This window comes from Triturus cristatus, chromosome 1_1 (assembly GCF_964204655.1).
Source record: "Triturus cristatus chromosome 1_1, aTriCri1.1, whole genome shotgun sequence".
Lineage (NCBI taxonomy): Eukaryota > Metazoa > Chordata > Amphibia > Caudata > Salamandridae > Triturus > Triturus cristatus.
In genome coordinates, this window is record NC_140579.1 from 891,923,732 (window position 1) to 891,949,202 (window position 25,471).

General features: G+C 47.7%; 1 protein-coding gene across 1 annotated transcript in view; it reads right to left on the reverse strand.

Moving 5' to 3' along the window:
• Window positions 1-12,743: 12,743 nt before the first annotated feature.
• Window positions 12,744-25,471, reverse strand: part of AJUBA (ajuba LIM protein) — a 241,080-nt gene continuing 228,352 nt past the window's right edge. Inside the window, exons 7-8 of the mRNA XM_085650699.1 lie at window positions 14,899-14,967; window positions 12,744-14,487 (exon numbers count right to left, since the gene is read on the reverse strand). Of these exons, the coding sequence (XP_085506825.1) occupies window positions 14,359-14,487; window positions 14,899-14,967 (198 nt within the window). The 3' untranslated portion in view covers window positions 12,744-14,358. The remainder of the gene's footprint in view (window positions 14,488-14,898; window positions 14,968-25,471) is intronic.

The following is a 25,471-nucleotide window of genomic DNA, read 5'->3' on the forward strand; positions in this document are numbered from 1 at the left end:
ACCAGGGAAGTGGTCGCATTGCCATTGGTTTCAATGGCATAGTCGGGTTAACAGTGCACGGCTGCTCGGGGCGTGGCCAAGATGGCTACCATGGGGGACGCGCTCTGCTGTGGCTCCGTGTACGGGCTGTCACCTCGCCCATTTATGTTGTGCCCAGTTGGCACCTGCATGCACCAATCAACACCGGAATGTGAGGGGCATTCGGTGCGAGCCCCGACGGTGGAATCGTGGACCCGCAGAGTCAGAAAGCAGCCTTGCAGAGCAGTGAAGCGGCACAGAAGGCAAGATGGCGCTCGCTCCCCCTGCGGGCTCCCGCCTCACCACTTGATTTCGTCGCAGCCCTGAAGCCCTTGCGGGCGAACTCTCGGCACCCAGCAATTCCCTCAAACGTGAGGTCGGAGGAACGCAGCCCCAGTTGGAAAGCGCTGTGGTTCCTGGGCCTGGGGACACGCATCGAGGGGACCGGCCCCTCCTCCCCCACCCCGCCCGCAGCGCAGAGGCCCTGACGCTGGCGACAAGCCGCAAATACCTACAAGACCCCCGATGGAGCCCCTGCTGGTGCCGCAATCACACCCAAAGGCACAGGTGATGGTCCGGTAGGCGGGAGTCACCATGACGCGTCGGCGCCCACGCAATTGGCCTCGCAAGTCTCCCTGGGGGCCGGAACCAGACTGGGCAACATCTGCAGTTGCGGCAAGAACATACCACCAACGACACGCATTGACAGGTGAGGCCTAGCAGACTCATTAGGGCAGGAAGGACCTTGCCTGTGCCTGAGTCCTCGAGAAGAAGGGGGAAAACAAGAACGGCTGGCCTGACTCCAAGATGGTGCTTATGTGCTGCTCCTGAGCCCCGGTGATACTTCGAGGGACTGATCCCCAGTGCTCGTGGGCAGGACTCCCCCTACCTGCTCGCCAACCACTAGATTTGGCCCCATCTCTGCAGCACAGCACTGAAGGAGCCCGCGACATCACCCGGAGCCCGCCAGGACTGCTCATGAGGCCTGCCTGACCTCAACATGGCGCCCGCAGCACATACTTCTTAAAGACGACCAAGGTACACACTGGGTGGCGCCCTGCAGCACAGGTTGCCTTGAACGCGAAGGGGACCCTCGAGGGGCTGGTCTGCCACCGGGGTGAAGGCCCACCCTCTCTGCACTGACAAAGTGAATGTGCCTACAACAGGGGGCAGCAACAATACGGCGGCGTGGTAGGTGGGGGGACCGTGGAAGATACTGGGCAGGACTACCCAGAATAGGCACAGCGGTCCCCCAGCGAGGCTACACACGGCCTGCCCAATGGGATCCCCCAGCAACGCCTGAAGACTCCTCCTGCCTGGGACTCAGCCTCCTTGCCCCATCCACTCCCTCTCGTAGGGGGCACAAGATAGCGCCCGACCACACCGCGCAGAGGCGCGATGCCCACAGAGACAATAGCGCTTGCCCAGTGCCACCACGACACCGCAGCTGACATGGGGAAACCCAGGGCACCGGCAGTGTCCCAGCGGGCCACCTCAGACGCCCCCACTAGTAATCACCCCACCACCACCAAAGACACCACAGCGGCAACGGACCACTCCCTCTCAGACAAGTTGGACAGAGTGCTGACGGCCATAGAACACTCTAGGGTGTCCATGGAGCAACAGTTGGGCACCCTGACGACGGACATCAGTCTCCTTCACGTTGACCACCGTAAACTAGCTGAAAAGGTGTCGGACAATGAGAAAATGGTCTCCTCCATGCAACCCGAAGTGCAGGCGCACCAGGACTTGATACGAACTCTGATTGGCCGCGTATCCACCATGGAAGAGCGCATTGACGACCTGGAGGGACGGTCGAGACGCTGTAACATAGGTGTTCCTGGCCTACCCGAAGGAATCGAAGGGACCGACGCAGTGGGATACATGGAGGCTTGGACAAAATCCTTTACCCCTAATGCAGAACGGACAGAGTTTTTCTCCATAGAAAGGGCCCACCGCGTTCCTGCGCGACGGCCCTTGCCAGGTGCTCTGCCGCGTCCAATGCTGGCGAAATTTCTTCACTTTCGAGACCGGGATGCAGTTCTGAGAGTGGTCTGTCAGGCTGGACCACTTCGCTTTGAAAACAAAGTCATTATGCTTTTCCCAGCCTACTCTCAGACCGTCCAAAGACAAAGATCATCCTTCCAGGCGGTGAAGCGACGTTTGTGAACGAACAGTATTCAATACTCCCTGTTGTTCCCTGCCCGCCTTAAAGTCATCCTCGATGGCACCTCTCACTTTTTTACGTCTGCGGAAGAGGCGCACGACTGGGCAGACAAGAACTGTACCACAGGTCGCGATGCTGGGAACGCCCAGGGCCAACATACGAAGGCATCAGGTCCCAGAGTGCGCCGATCACAGCGTCGCAGCCGGCAGGGAGGTACCAAATCACTCACGCACACTCTGCAATCACCTGACCTGCAGCAAATTGTTCTGGTGCGACGCAGAGCTCTGAAGGCAGCGGCAATCCTCCTGCCCACCTCCCCTGCGACGGACATAGAACGAGCTCCACACCTTTTTTCTTCGGAGGAGGAAGAGGACAGTGAGGAGACACAATCCGGTGCGGGGTCGGTGGCCCTCCCAGTGGTCACCCCGCGTTCTGCTGATGATCTGATCTAACTGAAATTATGGTGTACTCTGGAGGTAACGGGGGGTTGTTTCTCCCCCTCAGTGGAACGCATGGTTTCGCTTTACACTAGGGCCCATGCGTAATTCTGGCACTACATTTGCCCTCACAGACTCACACAGGTCGACAGGCGACCATAAATAGCATAAATAGCCCACGCACAGAGATATCTCGCGAGCACGTACTGCCACCCCCGCAAAAGGTTCATGCTCTCACACCAATCAAGAGCTAGTTTGGACGTATCGCCGTTGACGATAGGTCCCTTGTATTGGGGCTGTTTTTTCCCCACCCCAGTTTTTCCCTCCCACCGCGCACACCCACATTGCACTGTGTCCCCGCTATCACGCAGCCGAATGATTGCTCAGGCGTCCAAACTGCGCAGGCACCTGAGGGGCGTATCAGAACTCGAGGCTTACAGGGCAGCCCAAGCGCCCCTTCATCCCCTCTTGACCCGCATACATGTCGATGGCACATAAAGGCACCATCACTATCCTCACACTGAACGTGCGAGGCATGCATACCGCACGCAAGCGATACTCAGTGTACGCATACCTTAAGCGCCATCATGCGCAGATCGCATTTTTCCAGGAGACGCACCTCACCTCAGGGGAAGTAATGAAACTGCACAAGCGATGTAGGGGAATCCTATGTGCCACCACATATTCAGCTTATGCCCGAGGTGCCCTTATTTGGATACGGCCTGGCGTCCCATTCCAAGAACAATCCCGAACCATCGACCCCGATGGACGCTTCGCCCTCCTACAGGGATTACTAGACGGTCAGCCAGTGCTGCTGGGGAGTATATACGGACCCAATGCAGACCAAAATAAATTCTGGGAAACGCTCTCCCTCCCTCTCAGTACATATACACCAGCCCCCTGGATCTCGGGAGGGGACTACAATTGCGTGCAAAACACAGCACTGGATAGATCATATCGCCCCCACCCAGCATCCTCCATTACAGTGCAGGTGAAACGATTTGTGACATGGGCAGCGCATTGGTCCCTGACGGATGTCTGGCGCTCACGAAACCCCACCACCAGGCTCTACTCATTTCACTCTGTGCCCCATGAACTCAAGGTGCGGTTGGACAGCTTCCTTTGCTCTCCCACTCTCCTGCCTGTCATCTCTGATTCCGATTACCTAGGTAGGATCCTGTCGGACCGTGACGCCCACACAATCACGCTTCATTGGCGCCCACCCCGCTCCCCTATTCCCACCTGGCGCCTCCCCAAGGACTGTTTAGATGACCCGGTTTTTACACAGACGCAGGCGGAGCACATTCGTAACTATTTCCAAGAGAACACTGGTACGGCCACCACACGCACAATGGAATGGGACGCCTTTAAAGTTGTCATACGGGGCATATGTATTCAACACATCACAGGGGTTCGTCAGGTCCTAGAACGTGACATCCAAAACACAGAGCAAACTCTGGCCGTACTCACGAAGGAGACAAACCCAGACAAGTCCACGCCGGCTCAAATTGCTGGCGCCAACACTGCGTACGAGGAGGCGCTGGCGTGTCTGCGACGGTATAACTTTGTGGCGTATGCTGCCCGGGTGCACAAAGAAGGAGATAGGGTGGGCACGCTTTTAGCATGGCTTGTCAAACAAGATCCGACCCTCCCGCTAATTACGACCATCCGCAGTGGCCCGGACACTTTCCTCCGCTCGCAAGCCTCCATTTTAGAGGCCTTCCAAAGGCATTATGCACTGTTATACACAAGCCCCGCTCCGTTACAAGCGGAAATCCTTACCCAATTCCTGAGTCGACATCAGCTGCCTTGTCTAGACCGCAGTGACCAACAGGACCTTGACGAGCCCATCGGTGTGACTGAAATCAAACAGGCGATGGGGGCGTTGGCCACCTGCAGGGCCCCCGGTTTGTACGGCCTTCCGCTGGAGTTCTATCGCACCTTTGCACCCCAACTAGTGCCTCAACTAGTGACCCAATTTCAAGCGGCCCTCGATGACGGCGCGTTACCCCAGTCCATGTGCGAGCCGGTTATAGTGTCCCTCCTCTAACCGGAGAGGGACCCCCACCAACTGGGCTCTTATCGGCCCATAGCTCTGTTGCCCGCGGACTATAAAATCTACGGGAAGATCCTGGCGGACAGGTATGCCACGGTCCTCACAAAACTGATCCACCCGGATCAGAACGGGATCGTGCCGGGCAGGAACACTTCCCACAATATACGGCGACTGTCCCATGTACAGGACCAGATACAAGATCGCTTCCCCCGAGCGGCGTGCCTGGTTTTGGACCTGGAAAAAGCATTTGATACCCTCTCATGGCTGTATTTGTTTCAGGCCCTGCGTTGCATGGGGATAGGGCCTCGCCTCCAGGCGTACACCAAGCTCATATATTCCACGCCCACCTCTAGAGCGTGGCCAGGACCCCTCATTTCCGCCCCGTTCCCGGTCCGTAGGGGCACCCCTGCTCTTCGCCATGGCGATGGAACCTCTGGCGTTTCACCTCTGCGCTGCGGGTGAGGGGTGGGGAATCCCAATTGCCGACTCCACTCATGTTGTATCATTGTACGCGGACGACGTGCTCATCTATGTCCGCGATATTGCGGCGGATCTCTCCCCTATCCTACGCGTATTGCAGGATTTTGAGGAGGTATCGGGACTCAAAGTCAATTGGTCCAAATCCACCATATATCCCCTGGTGCAGGCCATGCCCCAGTGTCCTTTGAGGCTTGGTAGTGTCAACATCTCCTGGAATCCCCAGGCAGTCCGATACCTGAGAGTTCGGCTATATCACACACCTCAGGACATATATGAGGGTAACTACAGTAGAGTGATGGCTAGTATCAGATCCTCCATACACTTTTGGAAAGATCTCCCATTGGCGGTCACAGGGAAAATAGCAGTCGTTAACATGATCCTCGTTCCGCGACTACTATACTACTTCTCTAACCTCCCGGTAGTTCCTCCACGCTCCTTTTTCAAGGAGCTGGACACCCTGCTTGGGACCCTCATCTGGGGAATCCGGGCGCAGGCGCATTGCTCTTGCCAAGCTGCAACTGCCTCTTGATCAGGGGGGAATAGCTGCGCCGTCCTTTGAAGCTTACTTCCTGGCCGCCCAGCTGCAATGGGTATCGCGCTGGACAGCGGGTCGGGCACAGGGGGAACTGCTTACAGCAGCCGGGTGAGTCCAGATCCCAACCATCAACCGAATGCTACTACCAGGGGCGGCGCCGCCTCCGACCAAGCCACTCCAGGTGATGACAGCACATGACTGTTTGTCGTGCATCCATAGAATGGACTGCGCGGCGCCCCCATACTTCCCCCTTTTACCGCTGGTGGGGTTTCCTAAGGGTCGAGTACACTACACGGAGCATATGCTGCGCACATGGTCGGTACACTCATTGACGGACGTAGGCTCACTATACCTCAACGAACAACTTCAAACCTTTCAGGCGCTCGTAGAAGACTTTGACCTCCCTAGGGGACAGTTTCTCCTATATAGGCAGCTCATGGAAGACTGCCGCAAACAGTGGCAACAAGTAGAAACAGAACCCCCTACTCACCCGGTAATTCATGCAGTATTACAGATGGGCCCCGGGTGACACTTAGTTACATGGATATATAAAGCCATATGGTCCCTTAAGCAACCCACCCTTGCACCCCTCCGGGAGAAATGGGAAACAGACTTCTGTAGGCCGCTTCACGATAGGGAATGGACTCGGGCATTAGAATTCACTAAAAAGTGTCCCGGAACTATCGTTTTAAAAACATACAGCTGCATATATTATACCGGGCATATCTTACCCCCGAAAAGTTACAAAAGTACTTTCCCGGAGGTTCCTTCACCTGTCCCAGATGCCCGGAGCCTAATGCCTCATTCCAGCACAGGCTATGGGATTGCCCGAAGCTCCACAGCTACTGGGAAACAGTCCACACCACACTTAAGACAGTCACGGGACTCCCAGACCTATACACATGGGAAGCTAGTGCCCTTGGAATCTGCAAACGTCACAAAAACATGAAGGTGGAAATGCGCTTTGCGTCCTTGTTGCTTCTCCTTGCCAAGCGATGCATCACGATGCATTGGAAAACACCGGGGGGCCCTCCTCTAGCGGCATGGGTGTGTGCCGTTAAGAAGTTGGGCGCAGCTGAAGAGGGAATACTCCGCACAGAAGAGGTTAGGAGAACTCGTAAACATCCTATTTCTATGCTGTGGGAAATGTTACTCCACTCCTTCACACAAGAAACACTGACGACGCCGGAGTCCCAACCTACCGGTTCCCCAGGTGCGCTCGCGGCCCCTGCGACTGCCCGGGATGACTTGCAGAGGGTCGGGTCACACGGCAGGTCACAACTGACCGCCGTGAGCGGACCGTAATTACATCTTCATAGGGGTGATCTCTGGCACTTTCCCTCCCACTCCTCCCACCTGCGCATGCCTAACTAGCCACCTTGTCACAAAGCATCAATCAGGCGACTACCCCCAAACGGTAGCAATAAAAAGAGACAGTGCACCCTAGTTCTCTACCCCAGGTTTGTTTAAGTTTTTATTACTGCTGGCATACCACCACCCCTATGACATCATGCTAGCAGGGAGAGCACGCCTAACATCTCAGCATACAACAAAGATTGCCTCTTATGGGTGCGGACACTGCCTGGTCTTTAAATACAGTTTCTCTAGGACCCTTTTTGAAAAAAATGTTTTGCTATATGCTGACACTACCCCACCACTGGTCCCTTAGACCCATCACCGACTCTGAGGCTACAGGAGAGATTGTAGACCATGATGTTACCTGATCTCATGCCAAGATGTAGAGTATGCAAGATTTTTTTGTGTATAACAATGCCGTCATTACTGCTGTTGCGTACGTAAATACAGAAAATGCCAATAAAACGTAAAAAAACAAAAACAGTGCACGGCTGCTCTATTAGTCTTCAGTGGCAGACTGGGGTACTCATTTTACTTGGGGGATCTCCAGGGTGGCACAACCAGTGCTGTAATCCCTGGGATACCCCTTGAACGTACATGCCCTGGGTACCAAGGTACTATATACTAGGGACTTGCAGGTAAGTTAGCCATTTCCAATTGGGGTAAAGCTTTACATCAGGGCACTGGAAAGGAGGTCTGATTAGCAGGCCTCAATGCACTCTCAGAGTCGAAAAACCAGCAGCATCAGTCGAAAAACGTGGGGGTGACCGTACATAAAATGGCATTTGCTTACACTACTGCTCTGTTGAGCCACGTAGTACTGTTGTGTGAACTTGTGGATGGATGACGGTATAGCTGTCTTACATACGCGAACTAACATAGTTCTCGAAGAATGCACTCTGCGCTTCCGCAAACTATTAAAAACTCATCTGTTCCCAGCCTAATGTGTCATGTGTTGGGCGGTGGTTGATCTATGGATAGCGCTGGGATGCTCAAGGGTAACCGTGCGCGATATAAAACTCCAAATAATAATAATAATAATAATAATAATAATAATGCCATTGTGGTACATTTCTTACAACTGGAATTTTCAATCGGCACTCTGTGAAGTGGTAATTTTGCTCTTTTATATCCTATTTTTCTTAAAGTGCTTTACCCTGAGGTGGCTGTGTAGATCCAACAAATAGGTGTTAAGCCTCTTTGATAGGTTTAGGTCAGTATAATACACAGTGCTCTCCCTACATGACGTGCAGGCAAGGACCTTTCTGTTACTCCTTGTTCATTTGTGAAAAAGCCAGCAGGCAGATGGACTGATAGATATGAAACTTGGTAGAAAACATGGGTATGTACATAGAACTACCCTGTCTTCCACTAACAAAGCTTGCAACTCAATAATTTTGTATATTTATGTTATTGCTACTAAGAATACCACTTTCCTTGTCATGTGGTGTGTTGTACATAAATGTAGTGATTCAAAAGGTGCTACCATTAGATGATTAGGTATCATGGTTAAATCTAAAAGATTTAATGGAAGGGGTCTTGGGAGAATTACCCTTTTTAGACGTCCCCCATCAATGCCTTTATGACTGCTATTTTAAACATGGACACATTTTGTTTGTTTTGTAAGCTAACTGCAATTGTGGCCAAATAGATGTACACAGCTCGCTTTTGCTAATGCCAGTAGATGCTGAATGAAATCGTGGGCTGATGCTTGCAGCTTGTTGATATAAAATGGCAGTACTCGTTTGCAAAGCGTTTCCTTTTTGGGGCAGAACATGCTCTGCACATTTGATGTCTAGCTTTCTCAACTTCTGCAGGAAGTTGGAAATAAACTAATTCTAAGATCCCAGGTGCCACATGGCAAGACTAGGTGACTGTGGGTCAAATGTAAAATTTGTCTCCCATGTCGGCTTAGCAGGCCTGCCTAATATGGTAACTTAGAAGGGTGTATTGGCATCTCCCAAAAAAACGAGAACCATGGTGAGCATTCTATTTCGCAAAGCATTCCATACCAACGGGAGCTGCAGATACCTCTTGTGTCATTTTGATATTTTTTGGTTGCGTTTGTTGTGAACATAGCTACGTCTGGTATCCTGCACCACATAAATTACTTCTGGAGAACACGGGTATTGATCTCCCACTCATGGGTTTCCTGATGATTTGTTCTCAAATGGTCTGCAGTATTGTTGTCCACCCCTGGCAGTTGTTCAGTCCGAATCAATCTCCTACCATGAAACACACTTCCTCATCATTTAATAACTGTAGGAATCTAAGCACTACTCTACATTGTACACAAAGATGTCTTTAAAAGTGGGATTAAAAACATTTTAGGATAAATAGCTTAAAATCTACAGGAAACATTAAAATGCAATAACGACAGCTTGAACTCCCCATCACACAGACCTGTTATGAGTAGATAATTCATCGTGATGGTCCAGGGGAAAACAATGCAAATATCTGATGGTACCTGCCCTAAATGGAACCAGCAGTGGCCTTTCCCATTTGCCATGTGTCAAATATAAATAGGATTTATTGCCAATGCAAGTTTTTAGATGGGCAAAGGCCTTTACAGTCAACCTCCTAAATTCCGGTTTTCCTTGGAAGTGCGCCTGTTCGCCACAAAACGTAGGTCAATACATTTTTTTGTCTTTCGTACAGATTTAAAGATGAATTATCAAACAAAGATGGCCGCCCTCCGCTTGCTAATGAACATATGCAAGCCAGGGCATACTGAGATCTTTGTCACAAGAAAGACAATCTTTGATGATAGATGGATTCCATCTCGCTTCGGGATTAAGCCATACAGATAGCCACAGAGACAGTGGACCCAACTCTATTCGATCTTTTAGATAAGGAATGCCTAAATCTTCATAGCATTTATAATAAGATGTTGAGGGCTGTTCTAAAAGGAGCCGCCTGCAAAGACAGTTCTCCTCAGGCTGAATTGCAGAGCACTTGTCATAGCCGCAAACCTCTGCTCCATATACACCAATAGCGGCGCACTAGGTTTTGTATATTCTAAGAAGATATATAATTGAGTTGATGCCAGATGGCCTTGGTAGATTAAATAAAACACCCACGGTCGACAAAGCTTCAGAAGCCAATTCAAAATATTAGTACGCAGGTGCCAAAAGAGTCAATAGAAACCACCAAGATGGGAAAAATTGTTAATCATTTCTATTCCGGTCTCATCAAACGCACGAGTTGGCACACTGAACGGTTTGAGACCACAGGCCATAATATGTGATTTTGTATAATTGGTGACTAAATCAAAGTCTGCAATAAACTGGGCAAAAGGACTAACTAACCTTCGCAAAGTCCAAGCGTACATGCCACTTAAACTGTATCATCAGCATACAATGCAGGAACGGAAATATTCTTAACAATTGGGACATCCACAGTGCATCTTGCTAAAAAGAGGCTCAAATTATTAACACACAAGATAAAAAGGAGGGGAGCAAGACAGCACCCCCTGCCGGAGACCCCGTGAAAGACCAAAAGAGTCTGCCAGTTCTCCACTGGCGCCAACTCTGACCTTAGCAGACAGAATTTCAAGTAAAACATATAGAAAGTGCACTAGTGTCACATCCAGCCCTAACTTTAGAAGGATCACTGTAAAGTCAGGGTCGGAGACAGGAATCCTTTGTAAGTATTTATTCAAGTAATTCAGCATCAACAGAGTAACGCCTCCGCTCTCTCCTAGGCATACAATCTGACTCCCCCACACTCTAGAATCTCCCCCCTCTCGTGGACAATCCGACGAGGAACACAAGTAAAGCACGAGACAACTAATAAATAAATAATACCTCAGGACATAACAATCACCCATAACTTGTTTTAATTTACACAGTCAAATGCTGTTAGCAGATCCAAAAAGGCTAGGTACAGCAGACAGAGTTTGGCAATAGTATATTTGCCTATGAGGATATTAAGATTTAAACACTGCTCCACCATATCTAGCCACTCTGTAAAGCTGTATTGGCAATAGTCGAGAATGTTATTATCCCAATCCTGCCTTACATTATAAAAACAGTCTACCAATAATTGTAACCGATGCATCAATAAGCGAGATGGAACAATAATATCTCATCTCAGAGCGATTGCCTTCTTAAAAATTGGCACAATAATCGAAGTAGGCCATGAGCTTGGTAGTTGCTGTAATGTACGTAAATACAGAAAATGCCAATAAAACGTTAAAAAAAAAAAAAAACAGTGCACGGCTGCTCTATTAGTCTGCAGTGGCGGACTGGGGTACTCATTTTACTTGGGGGATCTCCAGGGTGGCACAACCAGTGCTGTAAGCCCTGGGATACCCCTTGAACTTACATGCCCTGGGTACCAAGGCACTATATACTAGGGACTTGCAGGTAAGTTAGCCATTTCCAATTGGGGTAAAGTCAATTTAATATACACTTTACATCAGGGCACTGGAAAGGAAGTCTGATTAGCAGGCCTCAATGCACTCTCATGAGCTTGGTAGTTGCTTCATATCAAGATTTAAAAAAATATATTGGTTAATAAAGGTGTCCACAAATCTAAGTTGCGCTTCACTAGATCAACTGCTATCCCATTAAGCCCTGGCCCCTTACTTGTGGGCTCTGGTAAATTGCTACCCTTATCTAGTGAAAAGACTAGTTTGCTTCTTTGATTAAAATAAAACCCTAAATCGTTCTGCAAAGTGCTGCTACAAAAGGAGCCATTACCAACTGAAAAACGATTAATCCATTGATTGGCACTAATGTAGCTACTCACTATTTTATTAGTTATCGCTTGATCTAAGCAAATTTATGATGGACTAAATATCCTTAAAATTCTTTTGCTTTGCGGCTGTTAGTAATTGCTCCCAATTATCTTTATTCACTGTGTTTTTCCTTTTTTTGAATGCAACTTTATTTATAAAGTGAGACAAAGTCACCTCATTAGGATCTGTGGGTCTAGTCCTTAAAGCTTGACCTAACAGTTTATTTGTGGAGGAACAGTAAACATGTAGAACATGGTTGTCAAGTTTTCTTTGCATACCATCACTACTTTGTTGTAAAGTACCTATTGTAATACTGAGTGGTAGTGGTAGTGGTACAGCTGCCAATACCAACACATCGGTGTGCTGGCAGGCTTCAGTGGCTGTCCGTTTATCCTATGTGGTCATTCCTAGCAACTGGACCCCACCCTGTCAGTGGTAGATTCATGGAAATGGTAAACTGAGGCTAACGGTATGGAAACGGTCTGTTCATCAATAAATTGATCTTGTTCCACCCAAAAATTCTGTGGAATACAATGGGCAACACCACCACTATATCTTCCAAAGACCACTTGAGACAAGTGACTTGCCAAACCTTCTTGAAGAAGAAACATTCTCCGCTGTCTCAGGATAAATGTCTGCTAATGACCTCATTACAGATATAATATTTCATACATATTTTTATGTTTTTAGAAATCCAACTCATTCTTGGATTTTAATTTATACATTTAAATGCTGACCGAGTGGTCTCCCTCAAGCTTAAAAATGCACACTTTCTCTTACGAAAGACATTTTCTATTTTAATAATGTTGCTCTAGCATACTATATAAGCAAAGTACCTTTCCAATCTTTTAGATGCCAAGTCATGATCAGTAAGCACTGAGAGGGTCACATCACAGATGCTGATCTGCTGGTGGTCAGTGGTTACCCAGGTAAAAACACGAGACAGTCTCCTAAAGTATTTAACAACATTTTAATAGCCAAGAGAAAAATACAAAAGAAAAATTTTCTTTAAAAAAAAACATTTTAAAAGTGCACTTTGTATTCCTCTCCTCACTATTTTTCCAAGTGAAGGCAGTAATAGTTTAATCTAAATGGTTTGGAGGTTGGAAGGTAGTGGGTGCTGGGGAAAGGCTGAGGAGGTAAGTTTCCATCCGCACTGCCTCATGTCACAAGAAAAGCCACTGTGAGCCTACAAGAGTAGTGTCTAGCGATCTGTTGGTGAGGATCAGTGAGGTTTCCTTATGTGTGAAAGTTCTTGGGGATCAGCGCGGCTTTCTTTCTTTCCTTGGTCCGGAGACAGCGATGGTCAGATGTCGGGCACGGAGTGCCGCATGGAGTCTAGTCATTGGAAGTGCTCTGTGCTTACCAGCCAGGAAAAAGGCAGCTAGGGTGGATATTAACACGTGAAGACACAGGTCAGATTGCTGGCAGCAGCAAGAGGGCAGACAAGCAAGTACTAAGGCCTGCAGTAGAACAGAGTTTGGCTCACCATTAAAACAGCAATTCTCTCGTTTCAAAAGAGCTCAGTCTTTGGGCCAAGATGTACCATCAGCCCAGCTTTTCTGCGAATGTGGACTCGCTCTGTGGTCTCAGTAGGAAGGAGCTTAACTTGAAACAAGAACGGAGCTCAGCGTAGAATCAGCAGGCCAGGCCTGACCTCTGTCAGTAATACATCGCTTTGCTTGTTGCCCTCAAGAGAATCGAGCTGAGCCGGGAATCAGCAGGATAGGACCAGCTTGGTGTCAGTAGAAAGAGCTCAGTTTGTTTTAAGAATGGAGCTGAACTTGGTATCAGCAAGATGGAGCTCTGCATGTTGTTTTCAGTACAATGTAGCAGGACTAAGCAGGATAAGGCTGAGATTGGTGTCAGTAGCATGGAACTCTGCAGGCTACTCTCAGAAAAAAATGAGCCGAGCTTGCGATCAGAAGGATGCAGCCCAGCTTAGTATCAGAAGCAGAAAATTATATTTTGTGACTTGATACAACTGAACTTAGCCTGGTATCAGCAGAAATGAACTGAGTATAGTCAGTGTGATAGAGCTCAGCTTGGTTTCAATAGGATGGAGCAGAGATTTGGGTCTGGAAAATGGAGATCCGTATGTCGTACTTAGTGGAATTCAGCTCAGTGCCTTCTCAATAAGGTGGAGCTCAGCGTGGTATCAGTAGGATGGAGCTCAGCTTGGGATCAGTAGAATGAAGCGCCACGTCACAATACCAGCATGAGCAAAAGCTCCTCTTGTGAAGGGGGAGCGCTCATCTGGTGCTCACTATTCAGCTTTGTGGCAGCTATAGTCAAAACCCGCATTTTGTGGTGTCACTGCAGTCAAGTGTCTACTGGAAAAAGTTATCTGCAGGCGAGGTGATGCACTGTGCCAGGACAATAACATTCCTCGCTCTGGTCTTTCAACCTCTCGCTTGATTGAGAGGGTCCTCTCAGCACAAAAGAGCAGTGTGCTCTCTGCATGAGCAGCGGTGAGAGACACGAAGCCTGGTCAAACTCCACAGCTTCCTCAGGATTTCAGGAGAACATACCTCGTGGACTAAGTCAGCAAGCTTCTGGAAAACCATCTCAACGGTATGTCAATGGGGTCTTCAGAGTGCTTCCCAAGCGCTTGATGTGGCAAGAGTTGCAGAGGAGGTGCCCATTCAGGGGGAAGCAGCTGCATCCCTCCTTGTCACTCAGCTGTAGGCCACAATCCTATCAGGAAGGGAGGGAAACAAGGTGCATTAATATAGGAGTACACACACACAAGGGCTCCTAACATGTCAGGCCCATTTGGATCTCGATTGGGCTCACAAACTAGGGGACCGACCCCTCTTGCTTCTGTTCCAACATTTGATGGGAAATGGTGAGGGACTTGCATGTAATAGGTCCCTGTGATTCACAGCACTAGCTCCTATAAAACCATACCATAAGAAACATGATCTCAAGTCTACAGTGTACGCCCCTGGGACTCTACTCATATTCACTATTCCACCTCATTTAGGACCCAGGACGTAGATCTGGATGCAGTATAAGCTTAGGAATTACTTCATAAGTTACAGGATCTCAAACCACCCACCAGTTCTAGTGTGAGCTCAAGGGTTCCCACAAGGCACTGACACGTACCTCGCATTGGTAGCACTCAAAGTGGTAATCTTGGTCCATGGAAATCACCCGGACAATCTCATCAGATCCCTGTAAAGCACAGCACGGTAGAGATTACATTAAAGGCCTGTCATGCAGTCCCTCCAATCCAATTCTCACCATTCTCCCTCCTTTTCTGTTCTTCTTAATCCCCAGTGTGCCATTTTTTTCTCCTGACCAATACTGTGATTATAGTTCCCAACAGAGCCTTTTTTCCCATGTTTCCTAAGGCCCAGCTATTCCATCCTCTGATATGAAGCTCAGCTACACCCTCCGCTGATGACACCAAGCAGAGCCCTTCCTCCGCTCCTCAAAGAAAACCAGTTACTTACATTCAACAATGGTTTTACAGCATTAGACTTTTCTGGATTCCTATACTGTGCAATAGTCCTCCAGATTCCCATACTATACATTATTCCACCATTTAGTGGTTGGGTCCAGAAAGGTTTAAAACTGTCCAAGCTCTTAGAGTGGGCATTGATTAAGGCAGCGACTCGGTCTAATGTCTGTACACCCACAAAGCCTTAAAACATAGTCCTATAATTTAGTTTCTCTAAGAAGGTGGGAGAGTTGCATATTAATCTAGAAGAGACTCTCAGGGTTATAAGGATCCCTTCACCCCCATCCCTAACTTCGACAGCTACTTCTAACCACGGCATGAGTGACAAAAGGCATTACTGATGGCCTACTAAAGAGTGGCTATTTGCCAATGTTTTCTATCACTATAAACACTGTTTAAGCACAATGTCGGTCTCTAATCCCTCAGGGTATATTAACTTCCCTAGGGGTATAATAAGAGCTCCTCTTGGCCACAGCGCGCTCTCTCCCCCCCTTCCCTGAGATCCATTTAAGCACCCAGGGCGGTCCATATTCTACTTTGAGTGGCTGCTCTGCAAATGTCTTGTCGGGGGACATTACATATGGAAACTTCTAAAGCCACTTTCTTCTGAAATGGAACCCTGGTCTCCATGAAAAATGTTTCCCTGCCAACAAATAGCATAATTAGACATTTCCTTATTGTTTTAGTTTGATGTAGGTAGTATATAATCCTCTTCTAAAATCTAGCAAGTGTAGAGCTCTCACAGCTTGTGTCTACAGTTGCTGGTGCAAAGTAGGTGAATGGAATGACTAACACGAAAACCTGAAACAACCTTTGGTATAAACCTGGGTTTGGTTCTCTTTGTCTCCTTTAGGAATCTTCTAATTACTCACAACTGTTATTTTTAAGAGGTTTGTGTCCTTTTCTCCTTGGTGAGGCATAAAAAAAAGTTGACTTTAATAAGGTCATCAGTTATTTGACAATAACTACATCATTTGTATTTTTCCTGTAAATTCTCTCTATTGCACAACATTATAAACCTTCCCATTCCGCTGCATATGTTGTTCATGTTTCATTACCTCCTTGATAACCTCCATGTGTTCTGTTGGCAAAATAAATTGTAAAAACGCTACACACTCATGACCTATGCTGCTAGTTTGTAGCTGGAAGGATCTGGGGGGTGCCACACTCTTACCTGTTGCAATACTAGTAAATCTTTATTATCTGGTTGAGCGCTAGTGCTAGAATGTGCAAGTACTAGGCTTGTCGTGTCCATAGAGGTGCTATAATCAACACTCATATTTATCAGGCTGTATGTTGATCACACGTGGAATGAGTAGCATTGGAGGAAAAGCTAGAGCAAATGCCTTGTATCATTTCATCGATAATGCATTGCCCTTGTACTGTTGGTGTGGGTACCCGAATGATAAGTGTTGGCATTTCCCTTGTTGCAAATCTATGGTGTGCCCCATGTTGTTAGGTCTTGCCTAGGCAGCGCGCATGCGCTTCTCTATGAGGGCCTTTAGCCATCGGCCTGCTAATTTTCAAGCACACACTTGTGCTTGGGGCGGAATCCACCTTGCGGGAGCAAGCAGGGGCGCGCCACAAGCACGAGTGCAGTGCTTGAAAATGAGCAGACTGTGCGCGCACGCACCACTCCCGGGTTCACCTCCTGCTCCCCCTTTCTCTCACGCGCGCACCACTCGCGGGCCGTGTATTTTCAGCCAGCGCTTCCCAGGACAGTACTTGGTTTCCTGCTTGTCATAGCCTAAAGGCATAGTTAGCGTGTGTTTGTGAGCCCTTTTTAAAATTACTTTTTTACTAAAGAGAAGGTAGCGTGTGTATGCATGTTTGAATTGCATTGTCTTTCATTTCGGAAGCGTAAACAATCTTTGTTCTATTATATAATTTTGGAGACCGCATGGCTTATTTTTTCAGCACAGCGCCCACTTCACAGGCGCCGGGCTTCATGTTTCAGATTGTTTTTTTTTTTATCGGGGAGGTAGCGTGTGTGATTTTGGAGGCCATGCACCTTTTATTTTTCCCTACAGCACCCTCTTCACAGGCAACGTGCTTCATGTTTCAGTATGGCAGCCATGCGCCTAACTTTTATCTACACGGTGCACGCTTTTAATTCTGCTTACAGGATTCGCCATAGACCGTCTTTTCAAAACAACCCAACGATCTTCACACCATCCCAGTTTTCTGCAAACGCACAGTGTACTACTGTAATTTCCGGGCCCACCGGATGTGCATTGTGTTTGAAACACATTGTGTTTCACTCGCGGGACCACGCTTCATGTTGTGGTTCAGCCGCAGTTACGCCAGTGACTTGAAGTGGAGGTGCTGTGTAATATTTAGTATCCCGTCAGGGTCGTGAAACCTCTGCCCTTCAGCTATTTTTACGCTTCCTTCCTCACTATCGGTGATGCCAACCTCAGCGCTATGGAGTTCGCAAAACTCTTTCCAAGCCCCACCTCTTACTGATAGGAGTGTCTTAATCAAGGGCCCAGTGGAATAAACAGACCAGATCAGCGGCTCGACGAGCCAAGCTGCTTTTTTTTTAAAGCGATGTCGCTCTGCGTTTTAAACCAGCACTTGTGAACTGCTTACATTATGTCTCTCTTGAAAATGGGGGCCCGATTGACAGCAGCCAAGCTGGTGTGTTGGATCATGTTTACAAACACTGTGCAGTGCGTAAAAGAGCAAGCACACAGATCTAGGCTTCCTCGATTCACAAAATAGCAGTGCAGGGGTAACTAAATAATGTTCTTGCTGCAATAGTGAGTTTAGCGGTTAGATTTAGTACTCATCCTTCCTGAACTCTTGTTGACAGATCCGATAACCAGCCCTCCTTCCCAAGATTTTAAATACAATATTTTGTCAGACTCTGGCTGGTGTGGCAATTTACACATTCTGCTTGGATGTCTGAATCTAAAAATGTCCTGTCCTCTCCAATGTCAATAAACACATTTTGAGAGACTGATCCCTGCTAGGAACTAGTAAACATCTGATAATGTGCAGGGCCCTCAGTGCGTAGCACACACATGATAATAGCCCTTCTTAGAAAACATCCAAATACCAAACTTCTGCACCCCCACACACATATGGAATCACAAGCAAACAAACATATACACCCCCACACCAAAGCACACTCAGCCTCTCTCTCTGACACACACACACTCTCTTTTTCTCGTGGTCGGTCTTGTTTGAATTTATTTATGTACTGTGCATCTAATGTAGTTGTGGGTATATAAGGGGGCCCTGTTTGTGGTAGTCATTTAAATGTCTGGTTGCCTCAGATAATTCACATATGTAATCCTTTCCCTGACAGCGCAATTGAAATTTTAACTCCTGATATTTACGTTTCTAACCATCTATGGTCATTTTCAAATGTTTCTGCTTCACAACAGGAATCTGTGTCTTTAAAAAAACAAGCATTGGCATAGCCAATAGGTCTCGCCTTTGGGACCTTATAAGTGTTTAGCCATGCAACAGTTGTTGTTGCAGGAAGGATATTGTGCTGCATAACTAAATACTTATAAGGCCCCAAAGGCGAGACCTATTGGCTATGCCAATGCTTGCTTAAAATCATGTTTACAATGTCTTTGTTTAATTCCTACTTGTGAGTCACTTTTTCTTGTTAGCATAGCTCGACTGCCTGTGTAGTTTGCTCTCCTGGTAGAAGGACTGGAACTAGGATTATTCTTTTGTTTCTTGTGCTAGTTTTGAAAGAAGGCATGATTCTGTTTCTAAATGTTTGTTGATTTATAACATTGTCCTAGTATTGTCTGTTTGTATTTGAACAGTCTTGACCTCTATTTGTGAGAGAAAGTCTATCAAGGCTAGGGAACAGTCTTCAGTCCTACGAGGTTTATATGTTTCACCGTCTCTTGTTGTGTTTATTGACCCCCGCTTTTAAGGCTCCCAAAGAGAGCACCTAACGAATTTGCCCATTGTCATGTTTTCTTGCGGCCACCATTTTAACTCCTGCTGCATGTGCCGCATTATAACCACGGGATGTACTCATTCTTAAGAACTTTTTATAGTCTTCACTATCAGAGACTGTGATTACTGGTAAAGGAAAACATGCCGCTGTAGGGCTAGAACCCTCTTTTGAGTGGGAAAAGCAGCAGCTTTCTGATGATCCAATTCTGCCCCCAAAAACGTCTTCTCTTGAGATGGATGAATTGAAGAAGTTGTGATATTGATTATTAATTCCTGTGTATGTAAGGTATGAATGGCCTTCCGTATACTTATATGACACCATTGGAACAAGTTCTCCTTTATAAGCTAGTTTTCTAAATACAAATGCATGTAAATCATGTGGCACCTGAGATGTTCCACCAACACAGTGTAGATTTGATCACAAAAGGCAGTACCTTGAATTGATAATGTTCATCTCCCATCATAACAACTTAGTAACACTTCCCACTTAACTTACATACATTTAGCAATGAACATGAATCCCATGTGGAAAGAACCAGAAAAAACCTTTATGTGTTCATTTCATTTAGAATGATTTCTTTTATATCAATTTTACTTATTACAACAAAACCTTTGTATTCATTTTATCAAAGTAGTATATTTATACGCATAGCAAACACAAGGAGATGCTGGACGGAGCCCTGAAACTTTTCAGACACTCACCAGCAGTCACAGATCTGGGTTGAATCCATCATCATTCTTTAGCTCACTTCGCCACCCCAGTTCAGACACAGCTATATGCACATCAGACTTGACCCTGTGCCTCATGGGAACAGTCCAGACTGAACTGCCAAGCCATGTCTTCCCTGGACCGGAAACAAGCATCCTGGGACCGGTTTTGGGGTAACACCCCTTTTCAGCCAGGCTAGCTTGAATCCAGTGGCAAAGTGAGCAAGGGACCCACGTCGGGGCACACCCTGCCAACTTAGGACAAACAAAGCAAACACAAGGAGATGGACGGAGCACTGAAACGTTTCAGACATTCACCCCCAGTCACAGATCATCATTCTTGAGGCACAGGGTCAAGATTGATTTTCATATAGCTGTGTCTGAACTGGAGTGGCGAAGTGAGCTAAAGAACTATGATGGATTCAACCCAGATCTGTGACTGGGGTGAGTGTCTGAAAAGTTTCAGCGCTCCGTCCATCATCTCCTTGTGTTTGCTATATATATATTCATATACAGTGGCTAAGAACAGAGGGCTCACGGTAGTATCGTATGCAGACGATACTTAGTTGGTAGTCACACTCTCCGATGACATTACTCGGGACGCTTGGAAGTTCCATAGTGATCTTGAGGCCATCTCGGAGTGGATGACTGCCAACTGTCTCCAGCTCAACGCCAGCAAGTCCGAGGTACTGCTGGTGGGGAGAGACTCGGAGCAGGGAGTGAGCACTGGTAGCCTGCCTCACTGGGCCGGCACCTGCCCCTAAACAGGTGGTAAAAAACCTAGAGGTTTGGATCGAAACAGGCCTTTGCTTTTGAACCCAAGCCAAGAAGGTGGCAGGGACTTGTTTTGGGCTACTGCGGGGGCTCAAACCTCTGTTGGGTTTTTTCGATCCCCCAATCAGGCAGGTTATCGTCCAGGTCTTGATCCTGTCAAGACTGGACTATGCCAGCTTCCTTTATCTGGGGATCAACCAGTCTGAGTTTGTCAGACTACAAGGGGTCCAGAATGCAGCGGCTCAAGCTCTCCTTGGCCTGCCGAGGAGGTGTACTACTTCTAATGCCATCCGTTGCCTCCATTGGCTGCCTGTGGCCAAGCGTCTAGAGTTCAAGGTCCTATGCATTACTTTTAAAATCCTTAATTTTTCTTCTCCAGGTATTCTGGCCAATCTGCATACTTTTCACATCCCCTCCCGCCAACTTCGTTCTATGGGACAGAATCGTGTGGCTGGGTGAGGAGGGTGCTCCTTCTGTGTGTTGGCCTCGAAACTCTAGAATGCGCTCCCCACTTCTATCCGCAGTATAAAGACCTATCTGCCTTTCCGTAAAGCTGTGAAAACATTCCTCTTCCCTTCGTTATAAGCTATCTTGTTTGCTACAAGCTGTGCAGTTTTCGGTTTTCAGCGCCGGGACGCCCCTTTGCTGGGGCAGCCGTGCACTCTACAAGTCACCATAACATAACATACGCACACAGCACTTAAAACATGTGCATGAATTCACCCCACAATTACAATAAATACAAATTCATCATAATTGATACACAGCAATCTGAGATAGATGACCCCACTCATCAAGGACCATCTATCACTCACACACACTCACATGCACTCCATATTCACTCATCCTTTAACACCCAGAACAGTGATTATTGTACATTGGGTTTGCAACGACTTGGTCAACGCAAGTTTCGGTGGGCCTCAAATATTCGACCAACTTCTTCAGGACCCAACACTTTTTGAAATTCTTAATTCACGCAGATAGACAAGCGTGGCTATCTTGATGTTTGAATCTATTCTATTATAGGCTAAAGTCCCTTTACCTGGGACTTCCAAAATATCATGGCGACTGCAATTGCACCCACAAGGAGTAAGGAATATGCTACTTACCAGTATGCATCTGTTCTTGGCATGTAGAGCTGCAGATCTACACACTTTTGCATAGATCGCCATCTGGTGTTGGGCCCGGATGTTTGCAGTTTGTTTTTCCTCTTGGAAAGTCTTTGGAAGTCACGAGGTCGGTGACTCCTCCCTTGGTTCGTATTGCGCATGGGCTTCGGCTCCATCCTCAGATTGTTTTTCGCCAACAGGGAAAGATGGAGCGTAGTAATAACAGTGAAGAAACCCATGTGTGTTGTATCTAAATAAGATAGACTGGAACAGATACAGGTAGCCGGGGAGGCGGGTGGGCGTGTGTAGATCTGCAGCTCTACATGCCAAGAACAGATGCATACTGGTAAGTAGCATATTCCGTTCGAGGCATATGAGCTGCAGATTACACACTTTTGCATAGACTATATAGCAGTTCCCAACCCTAGCGGCGACCACCGGTATCTGTTGCAGTGGTTTGAAATAGTGTTTTTAGTACAGCCTGGCCCACACTAGCTTGTTGCTTGGTTTGCACATCTACACAGTAATGTTTAGTGAAAGTGTGCGGTGTTGACCATGTAGCTGCTTTGCAGATATCATCTAATGGGATGTTCCCTAGAAAAGCCATAGAAGCCCCTATCTTTCGTGTAGAGTGGGCTTTAGGGGGAACAGATAGCGTGCGTTTTGCTTTGTGGTAGCAAATCTGGATGCATTTTACAATCCACCTAGCTATCCCTGATTTTGAGATGGGGTTGCCTTTGTGTGGTGGAGAGAAAGAGACAAACAGTTGTTTGGTCTTTCTGAAAGGTTGTGTTCTCTGGATATAGTAAAGTAAGGCTTGTTTGATATCTAGCGTGTGCAGAGCCCTTTCAGCAACGGTCTGAGGTTGTGAGAAAAAAAACGGTAATTCTACCGATTGGTTTAGATGGAAGGGGGAAATGACTTCGGGTAGGAATTTTGGGTTGGTACGGAGGACAACCTTGTTCTGGTGCATTTGGAGAAAAGGTTCTTGTATAGTAAATGCTTGTATCTCACTGACCCTTCTAAGGGAAGTGAGGGCTACAAGAAAAGCTGTTTTCCATGTGAAAAATTGCAGTTCACATTTATGCGAAGGTTCGAAAGGCGGTCCCATTAGCCTTGTGAGAACTATATTTAAGTTCCACACAGGTGAGGGTGGTACTCTGGGGGGAATTATTCGTTTGAGGCCTTCCATGAAGACTTTAATGGCAGGCACTCTGAAAAGTGATAGGTGCTGTCTGTTCTGTAGGTAAGCGGCAATTGCTGCGAGGTGTAGCCGAATGGATGTATATGCTAGGTTACACCTTTGTAGATGGAGCAAGTAGCATATGATGTGCTGTATAGATACGTCTGGAGGGTTGATTGTGTTGTTATGGCAATAAACAACAAATCTTTTCCACTTTGCAGCGTAGCAGGCTCTAGTGGTGTAATAGATGAGCTCCCCAGACGGAGAGCGATGCGTATGTTGTTAGGATTATTTGTGGAACCGGGTCCAGGAACGGTCGACCTCTGGAAAGATTTGTGGTGTTCCACCACTGCAGAGAGCGATGGGTGCGACCGTCTACCAACACCAGATCTGTCAGTTGCCCCTGGGCCTGGTTCCATTGGAGCGCTAAGCACTCTTGGAGTGGACGCATCTGGAGTCTTGCATGAGGCACTATGAAAATGCAAGAGGCCATCATCCCTTTCAGTTGCATAAACACTCTTGCTGGGAGAGAGTGTTGAGGTATGAATCTTTGACGCAAAGCCTGAATGCTTGCAATCCTGGCAGGATTGGGGTAGGCTATGGCTTTTGAGGTGTCTATGGTGGCACCGAGGTATTGCTTTGTGTGGGATGGTATTAGCTGGAACTTTTGGTGGTTCACCGTGAAACCTAGCTGGTGAAGTAGTTGGATTGTAGTGGCGGTGTGATGTACACATTGGTTGTAGGACGTGGCTTTTATTAGCCAGTCGTCCAAATATGGGAAGACGTGAATGTGCTGTCTTCTGAGGTGTGCCGCCACTACCGCTAGGCACTTGGTGAACGCCCTTGGTGCTGTTGTGACCCCGAATGGGAGCACCTTGAACTGGTAGTGTTGCCCGTCCACTACAAATCTGAGGTACTTTCTGTGAGCATGGTGTACCGGAATGTGAAAGTATGCGTCTTTCAAGTCCAGTGTGGTGAGAAAGTCGTTCTGGGAGAGGAGCGGAAGTACCTGCTGAAGTGTTACCATGTGAAAATGGTCCGAATGTATGTATGTGTTTAGAGGCCGGAGATCTAAAATAGGTCGTAGAGTCTCGTCTCTTTTTGGTATCAGAAAATATAGGGAGTAGACCCCTAAATTTTGCTGATTGGCGGGGACTTGTTCTATCGCATGTTTTTGTAGGAGGGAGATTACCTCCTGTTTTAGTAATGTGGAATGCTCTTGTGACATTGGGCGTTGCCTGGGTGGAATGTTTGGTGGGGTAGATGTCAATTCTAGGCAGTACCCTGAACGAATAATTTGGGTCACCCATCTGTCTGAGGTGATGGTCTCCCAGACGTGAAGGAAATTTTGTAGCCTGCCCCCGACCGGAGTGGGATGGTCTGGAGGGAGCAGGGGGAAGTCATTGGGTAGGCGGTGTGGCAGAGCGGGCGGTATTTGTTTTGCCTCTGCCTTTATTGTTATTGCCCCTATAGCCGCCTCTTTGATAACCCCTTGTGAAGGTGGATTGAGCAGGGGATTTGTAGGAAGTGGACGCGCTATCTGAGGAGTATCCGCTGGTCGTACCCCGAAAGGAAGAGCGGCGAAAGGAGCGCCTAGGAGGGTGTGACTGCAGGGCTCCCATAGATTTCGCCGTATCTGTGTCTTTCTTCATCTTCTCAAGGGCTTCATCTACCTTTGGGCCGAATAGATGTTCTTGGTCAAAGGAATGATTTAATATGGAGGCCTGTACCTCAGGTTTAAAGCCTGAAACTCTCAGCCAAGCATGGCGCCGGAGGAGGACGCTAGTGTTAATGGCCCTGGAGGCTGTGTCTGCTGCATCTAAGGCACAGCGTATGGAGGTGTTAGTTATTGTCTTACCCTTCTGAATTAATTCATTGGCCCTATTTTTTTATTTTTCTGGGAGATGGTGCATGATGGTTTCTAATTCATCATAATGCGCTCTATCGTATCTGGCCAATAGCGCTTGAGTGTTGGCGATACGCCATATATTGGCTGCCTGTGACGCAGTGCGCTTTCCTGACGCGTCCAGTAGCTTTGACTCTTTGTCAGGTGGTGGTGCTTCGCCTGACGCCTGGGAGTTTGACCTCTTCCGTGCAGTGGAAACCACTAGGGAATCTAGTGGTGCTGGCCCTTTGATATAGGCAGGATCTGTGGGTGCAGCTTTATACTTTTTCTCTATGCGTGGGTTAATGACCCTAGCCCTGACTGGGTCTTTAAAAACCTCTGGCGCATGTTTTATTACCCCTAGGTAGTATGGAGGTAGACATATGTGCAGTATCAAAGGTGTCGAGGAGGAAATCGTCCTCTACCGGGTCAGTGTGTAGCTCTACCCCGTGATAATGTGCCGCCCTCTGAAGTAGGTGGTGAAAACCTAATGAGTCCTCTGGTGGAGATGGCCTGGACGGGTAAAGGTCATCTTGTGGGACATCTGGAATGTCTGGATTATTATAGTTGTCCCATGGGTCTGGGGATCCTGTAGGGGTGGGGTCTTGTGGCACATCCCCTGGATCGTA